The sequence below is a fragment of the Bubalus kerabau genome, chromosome 3 (assembly GCF_029407905.1).
Source record: "Bubalus kerabau isolate K-KA32 ecotype Philippines breed swamp buffalo chromosome 3, PCC_UOA_SB_1v2, whole genome shotgun sequence".
Lineage (NCBI taxonomy): Eukaryota > Metazoa > Chordata > Mammalia > Artiodactyla > Bovidae > Bubalus > Bubalus kerabau.
Window position 1 is genome coordinate 173,884,616 of NC_073626.1, and position 16,304 is coordinate 173,900,919.

The 16,304-nt window shown below is 38.3% G+C and overlaps 1 protein-coding gene across 11 annotated transcripts in view; it reads left to right on the plus strand.

The window, feature by feature from the left end:
- DIS3L2 (DIS3 like 3'-5' exoribonuclease 2) overlaps positions 1-16,304 on the plus strand; it is a 392,221-nt gene that overhangs the window by 196,759 nt on the left and 179,158 nt on the right. For 9 of the 11 annotated variants that reach the window (XM_055573741.1, XM_055573738.1, XM_055573742.1 and 6 more), the window contains one exon: positions 2,982-3,155. In XM_055573741.1, coding sequence (XP_055429716.1) covers positions 2,982-3,155 — 174 coding nt within the window. Of the gene's footprint in view, positions 1-2,981; positions 3,156-6,403; positions 8,023-16,304 lie in introns of those variants that run through there. The other 2 variants (XM_055573746.1, XR_008712208.1) reach the window with 2 other exon arrangements.

Below are 16,304 nucleotides of genomic sequence, written 5' to 3' on the forward strand. Positions count from 1 at the left end.
GTGGTTGAAAAAGGAATTTATTAGAGGGATATTGAAGGGTTCATAGTAACAGTGAGAGTCTTGAACGTCCTGAGAAAGTTATGGGAAGGAACAAAGGCCAACCTGGAAAGCCAAGAGCAAGGTCTAGCCGTTGTCTTTTATCAGCATTCGTTTGGCCACGATGGCAGCGCTTCTTACCACTTGCAGGATGGCATCGCCACTGGGCACTGCTGCCACCACGGCTTTCACTGGCAGCCCTGTAGCCACCACGAGTGGGTCCTAAGCACCCTTGTCTTTGTGTCACTCTCTTCACATTCAAAGCCTTGAGCTGAAGCAGAGTCTAAGTAGGAGGCTGCTCATTTCTGTGATGGGAATTATACTCCTTTGGCCCACATACATGCAGTGTGGAAGTCTTTCTAATTTGCATTCCTTTTCTTCATTTTCTTGCCTTATGGTTCTCCCTGGGACTTCTGATACCATGTTTGGTACTATTGGTGAACAGTACCAACTGAACCAAAGAGAGTGGACTTGTTTTCTTCCTGATCTTGAGGAAACCATTTAGACTTTCTCTGTTAAATTGAAGATGTTCCTGTTCATTACTCATTTGCTGAGTGTTTTGATCATAAATATATGTTGAATTTTGTCAAAATTTTTTTTTATTCTGTTGAGATGATTGTATGTGTTTTTTCATTGTTTGCTAGCTGAGTAATTAAATAGAGTAAATTTTTGAATGTTGGACAGATCTTGAATTATTTGGCCCTTTTATATATTGCTGAACTCTGTTTGCTAATATTTCATAAGAATTTTAAGTCTGTATTTCATGAGGGATATTGATCTCATGAATCTTTTGTCTCATTTTGGTATCAGAGTAATGCTGACTTCATAAAACTAGTTAGGAAGTGTTCCGTCCTATTCTATATTCTGAAAGAGTTTGTGTGAAATTAGTATTAACTCTTTCGTAAAGACTTGGTAGCATTCTCCAGTGAAACCATTTGGGCCTGCATTTTGTCTTTGTGGAAATATTTTAAACTATGAATTTGGTTTCTTTAGTAGATGAAGGGATATATAGTGTTGGTATTAGTAGATGAAGGGATATATCGTGTTGGTATCTCCTTGACTAGTCTTAGGCAGTGTGTGTCTTTCATGGAATTTATCCATTTCATCCAAGTTATTGGATTTATTGGCCTAAAGTCATTTATAATTCCCTTATTATTATTTTAATGCTCAAAAGATCTATAATAATGAAAACTTATTCCTTATTTTTCTTGATCAGCCTCACCAGAAACTTACCTATTTTATTTTCTTTTCAAAGAATCAGCTTTTGATTTTATTGGTTTTCATTATTATTTATTAATTTTCTAGTCATTGATTTTTATTTCTTTATTATGTCCTTCCTTCTGCTTACCTGGGATCTAATTTGCTTTTCTTTTTTCAGTTTTTTAGGATAGAAGTTTAGTTCACTGACACATTTCTTCTTTTCTAATATGAGCATTTAATGCTATAAGTTTTCCTCAAAGCACTGCTTTAGCTGCATCTCACAAATATTGATATATTGTATTTCATTCAGTTCAAAATATTTTCTAATTCTCTTTTTATTTCTTCATTAACCCATGGGTTGTTTAATTTTCATATATTTGTGGATCTACCAGATAGCTTTCTTTCATTTTTTTTTCCCATGTATTTTTGCTATCTTTTTGATGTGATTTGTGGGAAATCACCACCTACCTTTGAGAAGAGGCACTGGTCTGAGCCACCATTGTGTGTGAAATGCCCACAGGCTGCCTCAAGCCTGTGCTGGTGGGCAGGTGTATGTATCAGCAGTGGGCTGCTCTCTCTTGGCTGGCATATGAGAAATGGGGCCAACCGTTCTACCACCACTGCCATGTTCCAGGATTGAGGCCGAAAATTTGTTAAAAGTCTGCATATAAGGCAACCACGTCCCCAGTCCTCCTATACCACTGTGTACCTATGAACTCTAGTAGCCAGGCATCTACCCTTATATAAGGAAACAGAATCTTCTTCAAAGAAATCAAGTGGTCCCAGAGAAGGCTCTAACGCCAGAGCTAAACTCCTTGCAGGAATTACTAAAGGTAGATTCCTGGGTCACCCTGGTGGATGAATAGACCTATGCAGTGGAGGAGGTAGCCAACTCTGGTCTCCTCAACACTCTCAACAAAGGCAGCTGATTTAAGACTCATTTCGTATTTCCTATTAACTATCAGCATTCACCACTTACTTTAGACTTGGCTGTATGTGGCATGCCAGTAGTTACAAGAATGGAGAGTTATCAGTTTTGATGTATGTGTAGATGACCCACAGATAAAGAGTAAGATCAGCCCTCGAAAGATGGAACCCTACTCATAGTGACAGGACTGTCCTGTTCAATACAGTCTTATTTTTAATAGACCAGGACCCTAAAATGTGAATGATCATTTGCTGGGTGACTGGATTAAAGATAACTTCAGTTTTCTTCTTGGTATATTTCTATCTTTTCTATTAATAACTTCTCTAAAGTGAATATATATAGCTTTTGTGTTCAGACAAAACGTCTTAAACCATTAAGGCAAAAATTAGTAGTTGTGAAATAAATGAAAACATCAGATCTGATTTAGTGAGCATGACATAAGGTATAATCAGTGTGAAACTAGTGATTTAACAGCAAACTGGGTTGATCAGAATTGTCTCTAAAGGTGTTTACAAGAGAAGTAATTGACAAAAGCTTTCACTTCTCCACGAAGAACAACTGCAGGCGTCCCACAGAGGGTTGTCTGGCCCTTCTCCGTGGGTCAGCATTCCTGAGGAAAGGTAACAGTACACTGTAATCATGGCATTAACAAGACAAGAGTATCCTAAACTCTTCAGCTTGGCCCCCTGTTCATTCACTGGTGATGGTGTTTCTGCTGGGGGAGGGGCAGGAGAGTTCGAAAGACAACCTTAAGAGAGGAGACAGGTTGCCCACGTTCCATTACTAACACAGTCTTTCCTGTCTGTCCCGTACACAGGCAGCTGGCGAAGAGTCTTGGACAGGCTGGTGAAATTGAGCCTGAAACAGAAGGGATACTTACAGAATATGGTGTGGATTTCTCTGATTTCTCTTCAGAAGTTTTAGAATGCCTCCCTCAGGGCCTGCCTTGGACAATTCCACCAGAGGAATTCAGCAGGAGAAGAGATTTAAGGTAAATATCTGAAACCCTTTAAAAAACAACACATTTTCTACCTTTTTGTCTTCTGACTTAACTTTCTGAGGAGCTGGCCTCAGATGTTGCCATCTTTCCACCAACGCTCAAGTTCCGTACAATTGAAACTCAAGTGCTGTGTACCAGAGGTTGACCAGTCATGCCTTGTGAGCTAAACCTAGCCTATTGCCTGTTTACTCACAGCCTGTGAGCTAAGAAGGCTTCCTAGGTGGCTCAGTGGTAAACAATCCACCTGCCAGTGCAGGAGACGCCAGAGACATGGGTTCCGTCCCTGGGTTGGGAAGATCCCCTAGAGAAGGAAATGGTAACCCACTCCAGTATTCTTGCCTGGGAAATCCCATGGACAGAGGATCTTGTTAAGCTACAGCCCATGGAGTTGCAAAGAGTCAGACGTGACTGAGCACACTTGCATGCACTTGTGAGCTAAGAATGGTTTTTATATTTTTCATGGTTGAAAAAAATTGAAACAATAATTTTTTATGAAAATTATATAAAATTCAAATTTTAGCATTCATAAAGTTGTGCTGAAACTTAGCCATGCTTATTTGATTATATATTGTCTTTGGCTGTTTTTTTGCAATACAATAGCAGGGTTGAATAGTTGCAACAGAGGCCATACGGCCTGCAAAGCCTAAGATATTTGCTGTCTAGCCCTTTATTGAAAATGTGTGCTGACTCTTCTTCTAGACCATTCTAATTTCAACAGGTACAGTTGCCACCTTCTTTTCTCATTGCTAAGCCCCATAGGTCTGGTCCAGTAAAGACAGTGTTATCTTGTTAGAAGTGCCCTCCTTTAAATGGGCCTCTTCAGGCACAGAGCAAAGGATTCAAGACTTCTGTGCTTGGAGCTTCATTTTAAAGCTTTACTTTTAGGTCTGGAATTTGTTGGAAAGTACTTTTGTGGTATTTTTTTTAACAACATCTTCTTTGAAGATGTTTCTTCATTGTGGGATGTTAGTTCTTTTCTGATATTTCTCTTCAGAATTTGGTTTCAGTGCTGGCATTCATTTTGGATGCCACATGGAGATATTTAGAACCAAGAAACTTTTCATACAACCCACTGAGGCTGTGGAAGGTTTTTTGCTAAGGTCATCCCGTGTCAGAGTCTTTTCCACCACCATGCTTGCTCACTTCATGCAGCTGAACTTATGATACCTTAAGCTTATGGTGCCCATTACTCCACCTAGTTTGAGAATCCTCCTTTCTGGCTCCCTCTTGCTTTTGTATCTTTTAGGAATTTACTTCTTCTTTTTTTTTTTTTTTTTTTTCCTTTTCTTGCCAAGGGTAGGCAAGGAAAAGGAGTTGATGGTTCCCTTTCCTACTTGTTAGTGACTCAGATGGAACACACATTATATTTGCAGTCAGTTAACTCAAGTTGCTTTCTTGGCTTTCAGCAGTAACGATTGTTCATAGAACTGCTTCTGGTCAGTTATCTTGTCAAGGATTTTGGGATCCTGAGGCCATAATCTTATTACTCTCTCTGAACCTTCATATTCTCATATATAAATGGAGGGACTTGTTTTCTGAGATCTTTTCCTAAATCTAGGAATCTATTAAAAAATTAATAAGAAAAAGATAGAATGGATGACTGAATTTTGTTGTTTGACGTGTAAGTTAGTAGAGCTATTCCTCCGTAGCTATCGACATTTTAAATGTACCTACCCTTTCAATTCATGCTATTCAAGGAAGTATATTAGGGCACATGTACTTGAATGTTTGTTGCTACCTTATTGTAAAAGTGACACTGCTGATGTCCGCTAGTAAAGGAATGGCTACATAACCTATGTCATACCAGTAAGCTAGCATTCTCTGCCACTGTAAAAAAGAAGCTAGACCCATGTGGACTTTCCTAAAAGAATGGCTTATTGCGAAGTAAAAGAAGCAAGTTTCAGAACAGTAAGAATATGAGCCTAGTTTTTAATAGTCAAATAATATAAAAACTATGTGAATGCATATGTATAATATACATGTATACATGAAAGTATCTATCTATTTTTTAAAAAGTCCTGGAAGGAAACATGTCAAACTGCTGACAGCGATTATTGTGCATGGACTCAGTGAAGTGGTAGGAGGCATGGAGGCAGTATTTTACTTTTCATTTTATAAATTGCTCTATTATTCAAGTTATTTAAACAAATAACCTTTATAACTTTTTAAAATTATGAATGGAAATATCAGAAGAGAGAGGTGCTCAATCTTTCCAAGCCTGACTCCTAGTGTGCAGGTAAATAATAAGTCATGCCAATAGTCCCCGCAGCCAGTATTGCTCAATTCCCCTCTCATGGCCCCACATTACCTTTTTCTTTGGCCCCTGTTACCTTCCGAGTTAGACCACAGACTAGGAGGTCTTGCTCTGCAGAAGGCTTCTGTTAAAATATACCTATGTGTCCTGCAAAAGGATCCAAAGATTCAGGGAGCCTGTGGGATGCTCTCTGCTGTTAGCATAGTAACAGGGATTTTTTTTTTTTTCACTTTTGTAAATATCATTTTTGCCTATCACTATCTTTTTTAAATTTTTTATTTATTTATTTTAATTTGGAGGATAATTACTTAACAGTATTGGATGGTTTTTGCCATACATCAACATGAATTGTTACAGGTATACATGTGTCCCCCCATCCGAACCCCCCTCCCACCTCCCTTCCCACCCTATCCCTCTGGATTGTCCGAGAGCACCAGCTTTGGGTGCCCCGCTTCATGCATCGAACTTGCAATGGTCATCTGTTTTACATATGGTAATATACATGTTTCAGTGCTATTCTCTGAAATCATCCCACCCTTGCCTTCTCCCACTGAGTCCAAAAGTTTGTTCTTTATGTCAGTAACACATTTTTTTTTAAAAAACACTTTAATTTCTAGGAGCTTTTTTCCTGTCCATTATCCTCTAGAATTCTTTTTCTAAAATTCAAATCTTATTCTTTTGTTTCTACTCCTTTGGCTTAAAATCTTTCACCTGCTTCCTCATGCCTAAAGTGGTAATCTCTAAACTTTGTTGGACATGCATTTCCTGTAACTTCTGTGCCTTTATTCTAAAATTACAAGTGTACATACTACATCACTAATTTATTATGTGTTATTAACATACATAAAAGTGGAAAAATAAGAATGAAACAAATTTTAATGTATTTTATTTTACTTTAAAATGGTAGAGAAAGATGTTCATATTATCATTAATCTTTTGGTGAAAGCAATGTGATTGAATATTTTAATTTTTTATTTTGCTTGAGCAACTTGCAATATGGAAATACAAAGGTCTGCTGCCAAGTCGCTTCAGTCGTGTCCGACTCTGTGCGACCCCATAGACGGCAGCCCACCAGTCTCCACCGTCCCTGGGATTCTCCAGGCAAGAACACTGGAGTGGGTTGCCATTTCCTTCTCCAGTGCATGAAAGTGAAAAGTAAAAGTCAAGTCGCTCAGTCGTGTCCGACTCTTCGCGACCCCATGGACTGCAGCCTACCAGGCTCCTCCGTCCATGGGATTTTCCAGGCAAGAGTACTGGAGTGGGGTGCCATTGCCTTCTCCAACAAAGGTCTGAGTGTAAGTTTTTTATATTTTGATACTTAGTTTTGGTTTTAATGGTTATCATAACTGAAAAAGATGCCTCATATCTTAGGAAGAAATGAGTTGAACTCACTAAATCATTTTTCAATCCTATTCACTGATCATATTCAGATTCATTTTGAAATCCATCTAATAGACTTCCACCTTTCATGTCAGTCCTTTCTTTTGGACAAATTGAAAGGTGCTACATTTTTAGAGTTTTTAAAAATGGTTTCATTATCTTCAATTATTGTTCAGTTGGCATCTTTAAAAACTAGTTATAAAATTACGTGAGAAAATTTAAGTATATGGATATGAGCAGTTTGGTAGCTTATAAGATTAGGTCATTTTAGGTCCCCAAATTGTATAATAATGAAACATTTCAAAACATCCAATTTTAGAATTTTATATTAAAAACTTGAGTTTCTTGTTTTATTTTGCTTTCAAAAAGCAATAATTTTTAAAAAATCATTGGTAAAAGATCATATTTACTTGAAGGGACAGATTAAGTATATTTTTTTTTTTCTAAGTATCTGCTAGGGAACATATGATTGACAGTCATTGTTTTGGAATCATAATGTGGCTGATGATGAATTCATGTTACGAGCAGAAGAAAATGTCAGCTTTGCTATTTTCATGGTATTACTATTATTAGTTTAATATTATCTTCAATCTGGATCTTTGCAATAGTCTTTTTTTAGCCACGTACCTATTTTGTAAGGATTAACTTCGCTAAAACCATAAATCCATGGTACTGGGCATGTGTAATTACCCACTGTTCATAGTTGGCTGAAAATAAAAGAACCAACAAACGTACCAATATCATTGCCTTTTGTGTTCTGGAACACCTGAGGTTCACCTCATTTACCACCTGATCCACATATCTTGTGAGTATGCCAGGGTTAATTCATGTGTTTATGTAGCCACAGTAAATAATTTCTTTTTTTACAATAAAAAATAGAGAAGTACTTAGTATGCTGAAGCGTTTGGATCTGATTACCTTTTCCTCTCTTTGATTGGTCTTGTAATAAATTTATTTCATTTTTCTATCAACAAATACTTATCGAACACCATCCACAGGCTGTAGAAATTCAACATGAGTAAAAGTAGATGATGGTTTCTGTTCTTGTGGAACTCTGTCTTGGAGCAATAGTCAAATATGGAATTATAATGGAAGAGAGATACTTGGTACAAGAATTTATAATACTCTTATTTTTTCTGCTCAGAGGTTCAGTGCCCTCAAAGAGGTTTTGCCAATATTTTTCTAGGAAAGTCAAAAGAACTAGGACTGAATCCTAATATACCCTAAGAAACATGCTATGAATAAATAATACATATTCTGTAAACTCCTAAATCAAACTTTTTTTCTTTTCCTCTCTTCTTCTCTCTATGGTGGTTTAGTCGCTAAATTGTGTCTGACTCTTGCAACTCCATGGACTGTAGCCCACCAGGCTCCTCTGTCAATGGGATTCTCCAGGCAAGAATACTGGAGCGGTTTGCCATTTCTTTCTCCAGGGGATCTTGCCGACCCAGGAATCAAACCCGGGTCTCCTGCATTGCACGCACTCTTTACCAACTGAGCTATGAGGGAAGCCTCTTGTGTTTACATATATTTTATATATATATATATATTTTATATACATATATAAATATATAAAATATATATGTACATATAATATATGCCAAGTATACTAAATCAGTCACTGGAAATGCAAAGGCAAGTAAGGCCCAGCCCTTGTTCTTCATGACTTTACTGTTCGCAGGAAGGCAGATTTATACTCAGATAAATTATAGCAGAGAATGGCAAGTCCTATAATATCCATATGAACAAATTGCCAATGTCATTGGTGCTAGAGCTGAGATCTGAGAAATGAGCAGGCATTTCTAGAACTAGAGTGACTAAGTAGTTTTCAGTTTAGTGGCAGGCTATGGCTGCAGAAAGGGTAGGTGTTCCCTTAAGCCTCCCAGATCTACTGTAACAGGGCTCACAGCTCCTATGGTTTTGATGGCTTCTTGACCCCCTCTGCTGGGCCGCCCTGCCGTGGAGCCTGCGATGTTGCCCTGGCTCTAGCTATGTAAGGACTTCTACATACCCGTTTAGGTTTGGTATTTGAACAATTATATTTGGAACAGAAAAGTTCCATCAATCTTTAAACCTCATAATCCAATTATGTCAGTAAAATTCCAGTTTTTTAGTCCAGTGGAATTGGGGTAATATTTTGCAAACTGAAGTTGAGAGAAATAGTGTTTATTTTGAAAAGAAAAATGGTTGGTTAGCAATTTTCAAGAAGGAAGGCTGGTGTGAACTCCTAGGAGGAATCTGGCCCTTCTGATTGGGAGCACCATTTTTCTGGACCTTGGGCTTCAGTCTCTGGAGAATTGGTGCTTGCATGGCCTAACCTGCAGCTCTCCTTAGCAGGGCATTTGAGGTTAAGAAAAAAAAAAAAGCAACGCCAATACTGCAAGCCTTTGGGGATCAGGAGGAGAATATATCCAAGGAAACTGCTTAAAGGGGGTTGCACCAGAAGCCCAAGAAACCCCAAGGTTATTTCTGAGACTGGCTCCAATTATTTCCAATTTCATTCACATTGTTTTGCTTCCTTTGTTGCTAAACTGAAACCAAAGCTTAAAAGCTCCATTAAAGTAGAAAGTGAAAACCTAAATTATCGGAGGGGGAAAATACCATGCTAAACTGATTTTTATACTTCAGTAGTATTGTAGAAGTTTGGATCATGTCACTTTTCAGTAAAACTATGAGCTTCCTTTAAGTAGAGGTGATTTCTATAGTTTTTCACAGCAGAATTTGTAGATATCTATTTCTTTACTATTCCCTCAATAAAAAGGAAGCCCAGTGACCTCCACTGGACCATTACAAATGCAAAACTTGGCACTTAAAATTGCTTGCTCTAAATTTTCCAATTGCTTTCCCCCCTTTTTTTTTCCATTTAATGTCGTTCTGCCAACTAGTGATTTTATTATTATAAACAGGACATTGTATTCACTTTTAAGAAGAAATATGAAGCTGGAGGTAAAATTACAAACTGCACCTTCTCAGCTGCCAAAATAGAAAACAATGAGCTAAAAATACTGAGCACAGAAAGGGTGTTGTGGTGAGAAATATTGAAATATCTTCAGGATGGAACTGTTCCAGATAGACAGAAATTTCCTCTCACTCCAGGTAAAACCAACCTTGAAATAGCAACTTGAAAGGAGAGACATATAATACTAACCTCTTTCAGGTCAAGCCTCTTGTGGGAAAGCTTTCAAACATAACTAACATTAAATGACTAATGATCTTGCTGTTTATTAGGAAGTCCAGTCTGATTAAATTGCCATTTAGAAAAGGTCCCTCTGGTGAGGGAGTGTGGCAGTGTAGAAAGGAGCACTGGAAGTTAGGGACTAGCTGGGTGACCTTGGGAAAATTAATTACATTTGGGGAGACAGTGAGCACAGATGAAACTGAAGTTTCATATTTGGTAAAATGGATTATTTGACCAAGTTAGGTTTTCTAAAAGATGTTGGTAGGCTGCAAGTTCTTTGGGATTTTAATATGTGCTATGGAGAAAAAAGATTCCGTGGCCATCCTGTTTCCGAAAACATTGGGTTAATACATTTCTTACAGCACTTTTTTGTGGATCATCTCATGAAACTAGTGTTCCTTAGTATACACTATGAAATTGCTAAACTAAATATTTCACAACATATTAGGTCTAATGGTGTGTGACTGTGTTTGGGATGTCCTTTCTGAATTATTCAGAGCAAAATTCTTGGATTTGAAAGAAAGTGGTATTCCACTGGTGATTATCTGCCACATTTATCTGACAAATATTGACTGTGCTTCTCTGTGGGCAACAGAAGGAATTCAAGAACTGTGCTTTAAAAGCACAGTCTTTAAAGCACTCTCAGCTCTTCCATTGCCAAGGGAACCCCTTCTTTTCTTGCCTGGTGGGAAGCAAAGTTTAATTGTGTTAGTTGCTTAGTTGTCTCCGAGTGTTGCAACCCTATGGACTGTAGCCTGCCAGGCTCCTCTGTCCATGGAATTTCCCAGGTGAGAATACTGGAGTGGATTGCCTTTTCCTTCTCCAGGGCATCTTCCTGACCCAGGGATTGAACCTGGGTCTCCTGCATCGCAGGTAGATGCTTTACCGTCTAAACCACCACGAAGTCTGGGGGAAGCTGTCATTGTCATTTGAAACAGCAATGCTATTCCCTTCATATAAATCCCAACTCACTGTTTATGAAAATACAAGAAACTCATAGATGGTAACAAAGATGAATGGGTCTGAAAGTAGATCCACAAGTGGATATTCTTAACTATAAGTACTTGAGTAGTTTGTTAACATAAAATTTATATTGATAAGTAGCATTAAATCTCAAAGAAAATAAATAGCCGAAGATTAGTAGATTTTATCTGAACAGATAGAAAAATGCCTGTTGACAGAGAAGACAGTATTTGAACTTAGAAATCATTTTGTACCATTTTGCAAATATGAATGCATAGGAAAGATGATTAATTTCTATACATTCTAAATACATGTAATTTGTTTGGAAGTTATATTGTAATGATTAAAAAAAACTTATTTTTATGTGGGTGGCTGAGGATTTAGAGTAAACTAGTAGGATTTAGGGATAATTAAATGTCAGAGTGGCAAAGTCTCTGAAATGTTTTTTATGTTGATATATTCAAATACCATAAAATTCATCTTTTTAATGTACAATTTGACAATTTCTTGGACATTCTTAAAATTATGCAACCATCACCACTAATTTCAGAACATTTTCACCCCTCGAAAAAGAAATCCTAGACTTATTGGCAGTCAGTTCCTGTTCCCTCTCCACCCTAGCTCCTAGCAACAGTTAATCTACATTCTGTCTCTATGAATTTCTCTATTCTGGACATTTCATATAAGTAGATTCATGTAATAAGTGGCCTTTGTATCTGGCTTCTTTTACTTGGCATAATGTTTTCAAGGTTCACCCGTCCTGTAGCATGTGTCAATATTTCAACCCTTTTTATGGCTGAATAGTATTCCATTGTATGGATATACCACATTTTGTTTACCCATTTGTTAATGGACATTTAGGGTGTTCCTAGTTTTTAACTGTTATAAATAATTCTGCTGTGAATATTTGCATACAGATTTTTGTGTGGACCTATGTTTTCAATTCTTTTGAGTGTATACCTAGGAGTGGAATTGCTGGTTCACATAGTCACTTTATATTTAACCTTTTGAGTAACTCAACTTTTTTCCAAAGTGACTGCACAGCTTTACATTCCTACTAGTGGTCTGTGAGTGTCCTAATTGCTCCATGTTTTCACCAACACTTGTTATCTGTATTCACAATTACAGTGATTCTTAAAGGTATGGAATAGTAGCTCTTTGACAGTATCTCGCTGATAACATTCACTGGGTAGATTGATTCTATTATCATTACAAACTGTCCTTTTTGTCTCTAGTAACAGTTTTTATCTTGAAATCTATTTCTCTATTAGTTTAGGTACTCTGCTCTTTTTGATTATTGTTTGCATGCTGTATCTATATCAAAAAGGTATACCTATATCTCTTCCATTTTAAATGATATAAATGAGAAATAGATTTAAGGGACTAGATCTGATAGACAGAGTGCCCGATGAACTATGGGCGGAGGTTCGTAACACTGTACAGGAGACAGGAATCAAGACCATCCCCAAGAAGAAGAAATGCAAAAAAGCAAAATGGCTGTCTGAGGAAGCCTTACAAATAGCTGTGAAAAGAAGAGAAGTCAAAAGCAAAGGAGAAAAAGAAAGATATACTCATTTGAATGCAGAGTTCCAAAGAATAGCAAGGAGAGATAAGAAAGCCTTCCTCAGCGACCAATGCAAAGAAATAGAGGAAAACAACAGAATGGGAAAGACTAGAGATCTCTTCAAGAAAATCAGAGATACCAGGGTAACATTTCATGCAAAAATGGGCTCAATAAAGGACAGAAATGGTAGGGACCTAACAGAAGCAGAAGATATTAAGAGGTGCCAAGAATACACAGAAGAACTGTACAAAAAAGATCTTCACGACCCAGATAATCATGATGGTGTGATCACTCACCTAGAGCCAGACATCCTGGAATGTGAAGTCAAGTGGGCCTTAGGAAGCATCACTACGAACAAAGCTAGTGGAGGTGATGGAATTCCAGTTAAGTTATTTCAAATCCTAAAAGATGATGCTGTGAAAGTGCTGCACTCAATATGCCAGCAAATTTGGAAAACTCAGCAGTGGCCACAGGACTGGAAAAGGTCAGTTTTCATTCCAATCCCAAAGAAAGGCAATGCCAAAGAAACTCAAACTACCACATAATTGCACTCATCTCACACGCTAGGAAAGTAATGCTCAAAATTATCCAAGTCAGGCTTCAGCAATACGTGAATTGTGAAGTTCCAGACGTTCAAGCTGGTTTTAGAAAAGGCAGGAACCAGAGATCAAATTGCCAACATTCACTGGATCATTGACAAACCAGAAAGAGAGTTCCAGAAAAACATCTATTTCTGCTTTATTGACTATGCCAAAGCCTTTGACTGTGTGGATCACAATAAACTGTGGAAAATTCTGAAAGAGATGGGAAAACCAGACCACCTGACCTGCCTCTTGAGAAACCTGTACGCAGGCCAGGAAGCAATAGTTAGAACTGGACATGAACAACAGACTGGTTCCAAATAGGAAAAGAAGTACGTCAAGGCTGTATATTGTTACCCTGCTTACTTATATGCAGAGTACATCATGAGAAATGCTGGCCTGAAAGAAGCACAAGCTGGAATCAAGATTGCTGGGAAAGAAATCAATAACTTCAGAAATGCAGATGACACCACCCTTATAGCAGAAAGTGAAGAGGAACTAATGAGCCTCTTGATGAAAGTGAAAGAGGAGAGTGAAAAACTTGGCTTAAAACTCAACATTCAGAAAACTAAGATCATGGCATCCGGTCCCATCACTTCATGGCAAGTAGATGGGGAAACAGTGGAAACAGTGGCTGACTTTATTTTTCCGGGCTCTAAAATCACTGCAGATGGTGATTGCAGCCATGAAATTAAAAGACGCTTACTCCTTGGAAGGAAAGTTATGACCAACCTAGACAGCATATTAAAAAGCAAAGACATTGCTTTGTCAACAAAGATCCGTCTAGTCAAGGCTATGGTTTTTCCAGTGGTCATGTATGGATGTGAGAGTTGGACTATAAAGAAAGCTGAGCACTGAAGAATTGATGCCTTTGAACTGTGGTGTTGGAGAAGACTCTTGAGAGTCCCTTGGATTGCAAGGAGATCCAACCAGTCCATCCTAAAGGAGATCAGTCCTGGGTGTTCATTGGAAGGACTGATGTTGAAGCTGAAACTCCAATACTTTGGCCACCTGATGTGAAGAGCTGACTCATTTGAAAAGACCCTGATGCTGGGAAAGATTGAGAGCAGGAGGAGAAGGGGATGACAGAGGAAGAGATAGTTGGATGGCATCACTGACTCAATGGACATGGGTTTGGGTGAACTCCGGGAGTTGGTGATGGACAGGGAGGCCTGGCGTGTTGCGGTTCATGGGGTTGCAAAGAGTGGGACACGACTGAGCGACTGAACTAATGTGTGAACTCTGAAAATCACCTCCCTATCTCCCTAAGGTTTGTTGTTGTTACTGTTTTTATTGCCCTTGTGACTTCACTGAACTAATTCTAATTGTGTAGAGTCTGTATTCTTTGTTGTGTGAAGTCACTAAAATTTCTGCTTTGCTAGCTTAATGGTCAGCTAATGAGTGAACTTAAATGCTTTGAACCAATGGTCTCCTAGCCTTTGCTGAGAGCCTCTGTGCGTATACTGATTGGGTCATACCTCCAATGTTCAAACATGCACTTTACAGCTCTGCCTTAGTCTTCACTTCCTGCTGTGCAGAGCTTCAAGGTCAACCAGAGGTGAGAGCTTAAGTCCTTTTCTGGTGTCTGTTGGCATGTACGCAGCATTATGCATGTATGCAGCTGTCTCAACCCCCAGGAATATGTCAAGTCTTTGCAAAGGCCCCTGGGGACTCCTTTAACTTTTTTGGTTAGCTTCTTATTTTCCAGCTGTTACTGCTATCTCAGAAATCTGTGATGTTAGATAATTGCTGCTGACTGTTTTTAGCAAGCACCCCTGAGGCTATAAGGCTTTTTGCATAGGAGTTAGGTATGAGTCAGGTCAAAGAAACATGAATGGGGTTTTTCAGAGAACTGCCAGACAACTCCCATAATGACAAGAATGCAGATTTTGGTGAGCTTCTGAACCTGCTGTGTCCCCTCCAGTGGCTGCTACGCTGTTGGTTTTCACCAGAATTAGAAAGCTGTTGGTTTTCAAGGCCACCTCAGAGCTGGGGAGTGGGCCATGGGAATAAGGCAAGTAAAAAACGTACAGAGCTCACTGTTCTAATTGAAATTCATCTATTTGTCTTGAATAAATGTACATCAGATTTTTATAGGCCTCTGGTTAATTTCTGGAATTACGAAAAGGCTTGTTTTAAGCATTCCACCCGTGTTGCTAACGCCTGTGTGAGGCCCATACTCTGCCAGTCCCACTGCTGCCTTTCTCGAGGCTCTTCACTTTTTCATGCCAGGGATGGGGCTAAAAGGAGACAACTTCCAGCAGAAAGTTTTGAGAAAGAAGCAAACCCGCACTGAAGATAATAGCGAGAAGAGAAATAATTTAAAAATAAGGGCCATGAGAAGTAAATAATTGTATGGGCAAATCATTCTTAAGATTTAGAAATGTTGGACAGCTTGACATCCACATCAGTGGTGTGAAATTAACAACTTTATTGATAATAGGAAAAGAGGGGGATAAATTTCTTAGCTTTCTATGCAGTATCTTGTTCTGTACTTAACCCTTCATCTTTCCCCAAAGATCTTACTCTGTGCTAGTTCTGTCTCTCGCCCTTGCCCTGTACTGCATTTCATCCACTTTTCAGGACCCATCTTCACTACTGTGAATCTTTTGACATCTCACTCTGAAAGTATTAGTCATGCCCCGTTCTTCTTTCCCTTGACCATTTGTTCATACCTATGTTATAACACTTGCCATACTGTATTTCTAATTTACCTGTGTACAGCTCTCTCTTTCTGATGGAGAGCAGTGTCCTCAAGAACAAGGACTAGATCTTACTTGCCTTTCTGTTTCTAGAAACTAATTGGTATATAGTAAATCATATATGTATATATATGTATAAGATAAGGGAGGAAAAAACAAAAAGGGTTTTATTTAGAAATTTGCAGAATGTGTTAATGTATTCAGACCTGAACTGAATGTGTTTTTAAGCAACAGTAGAAATCATTCCTATTTCTTTTTGATATTCCTAGGCAAAAATATAGATAAAACATGGTGCAGTACCTTCAAAAAAGAAGTTGTTAAGATGTTTTCCTATCTGATTTTCACACTAAAGAGTAAAGTGTTAAAATTACTGTAATAAAATAAGGCACAACTTCTATTTCTGACAAAGATGGAGTAAACGCATTCTTCCTGGCTCTTTGTATTAACAACTATAAACGTGGAGCATAACACAACAAACACGTGTAGGAAGATTCTGAAGAAAGGGGAAGAGAAGGTGG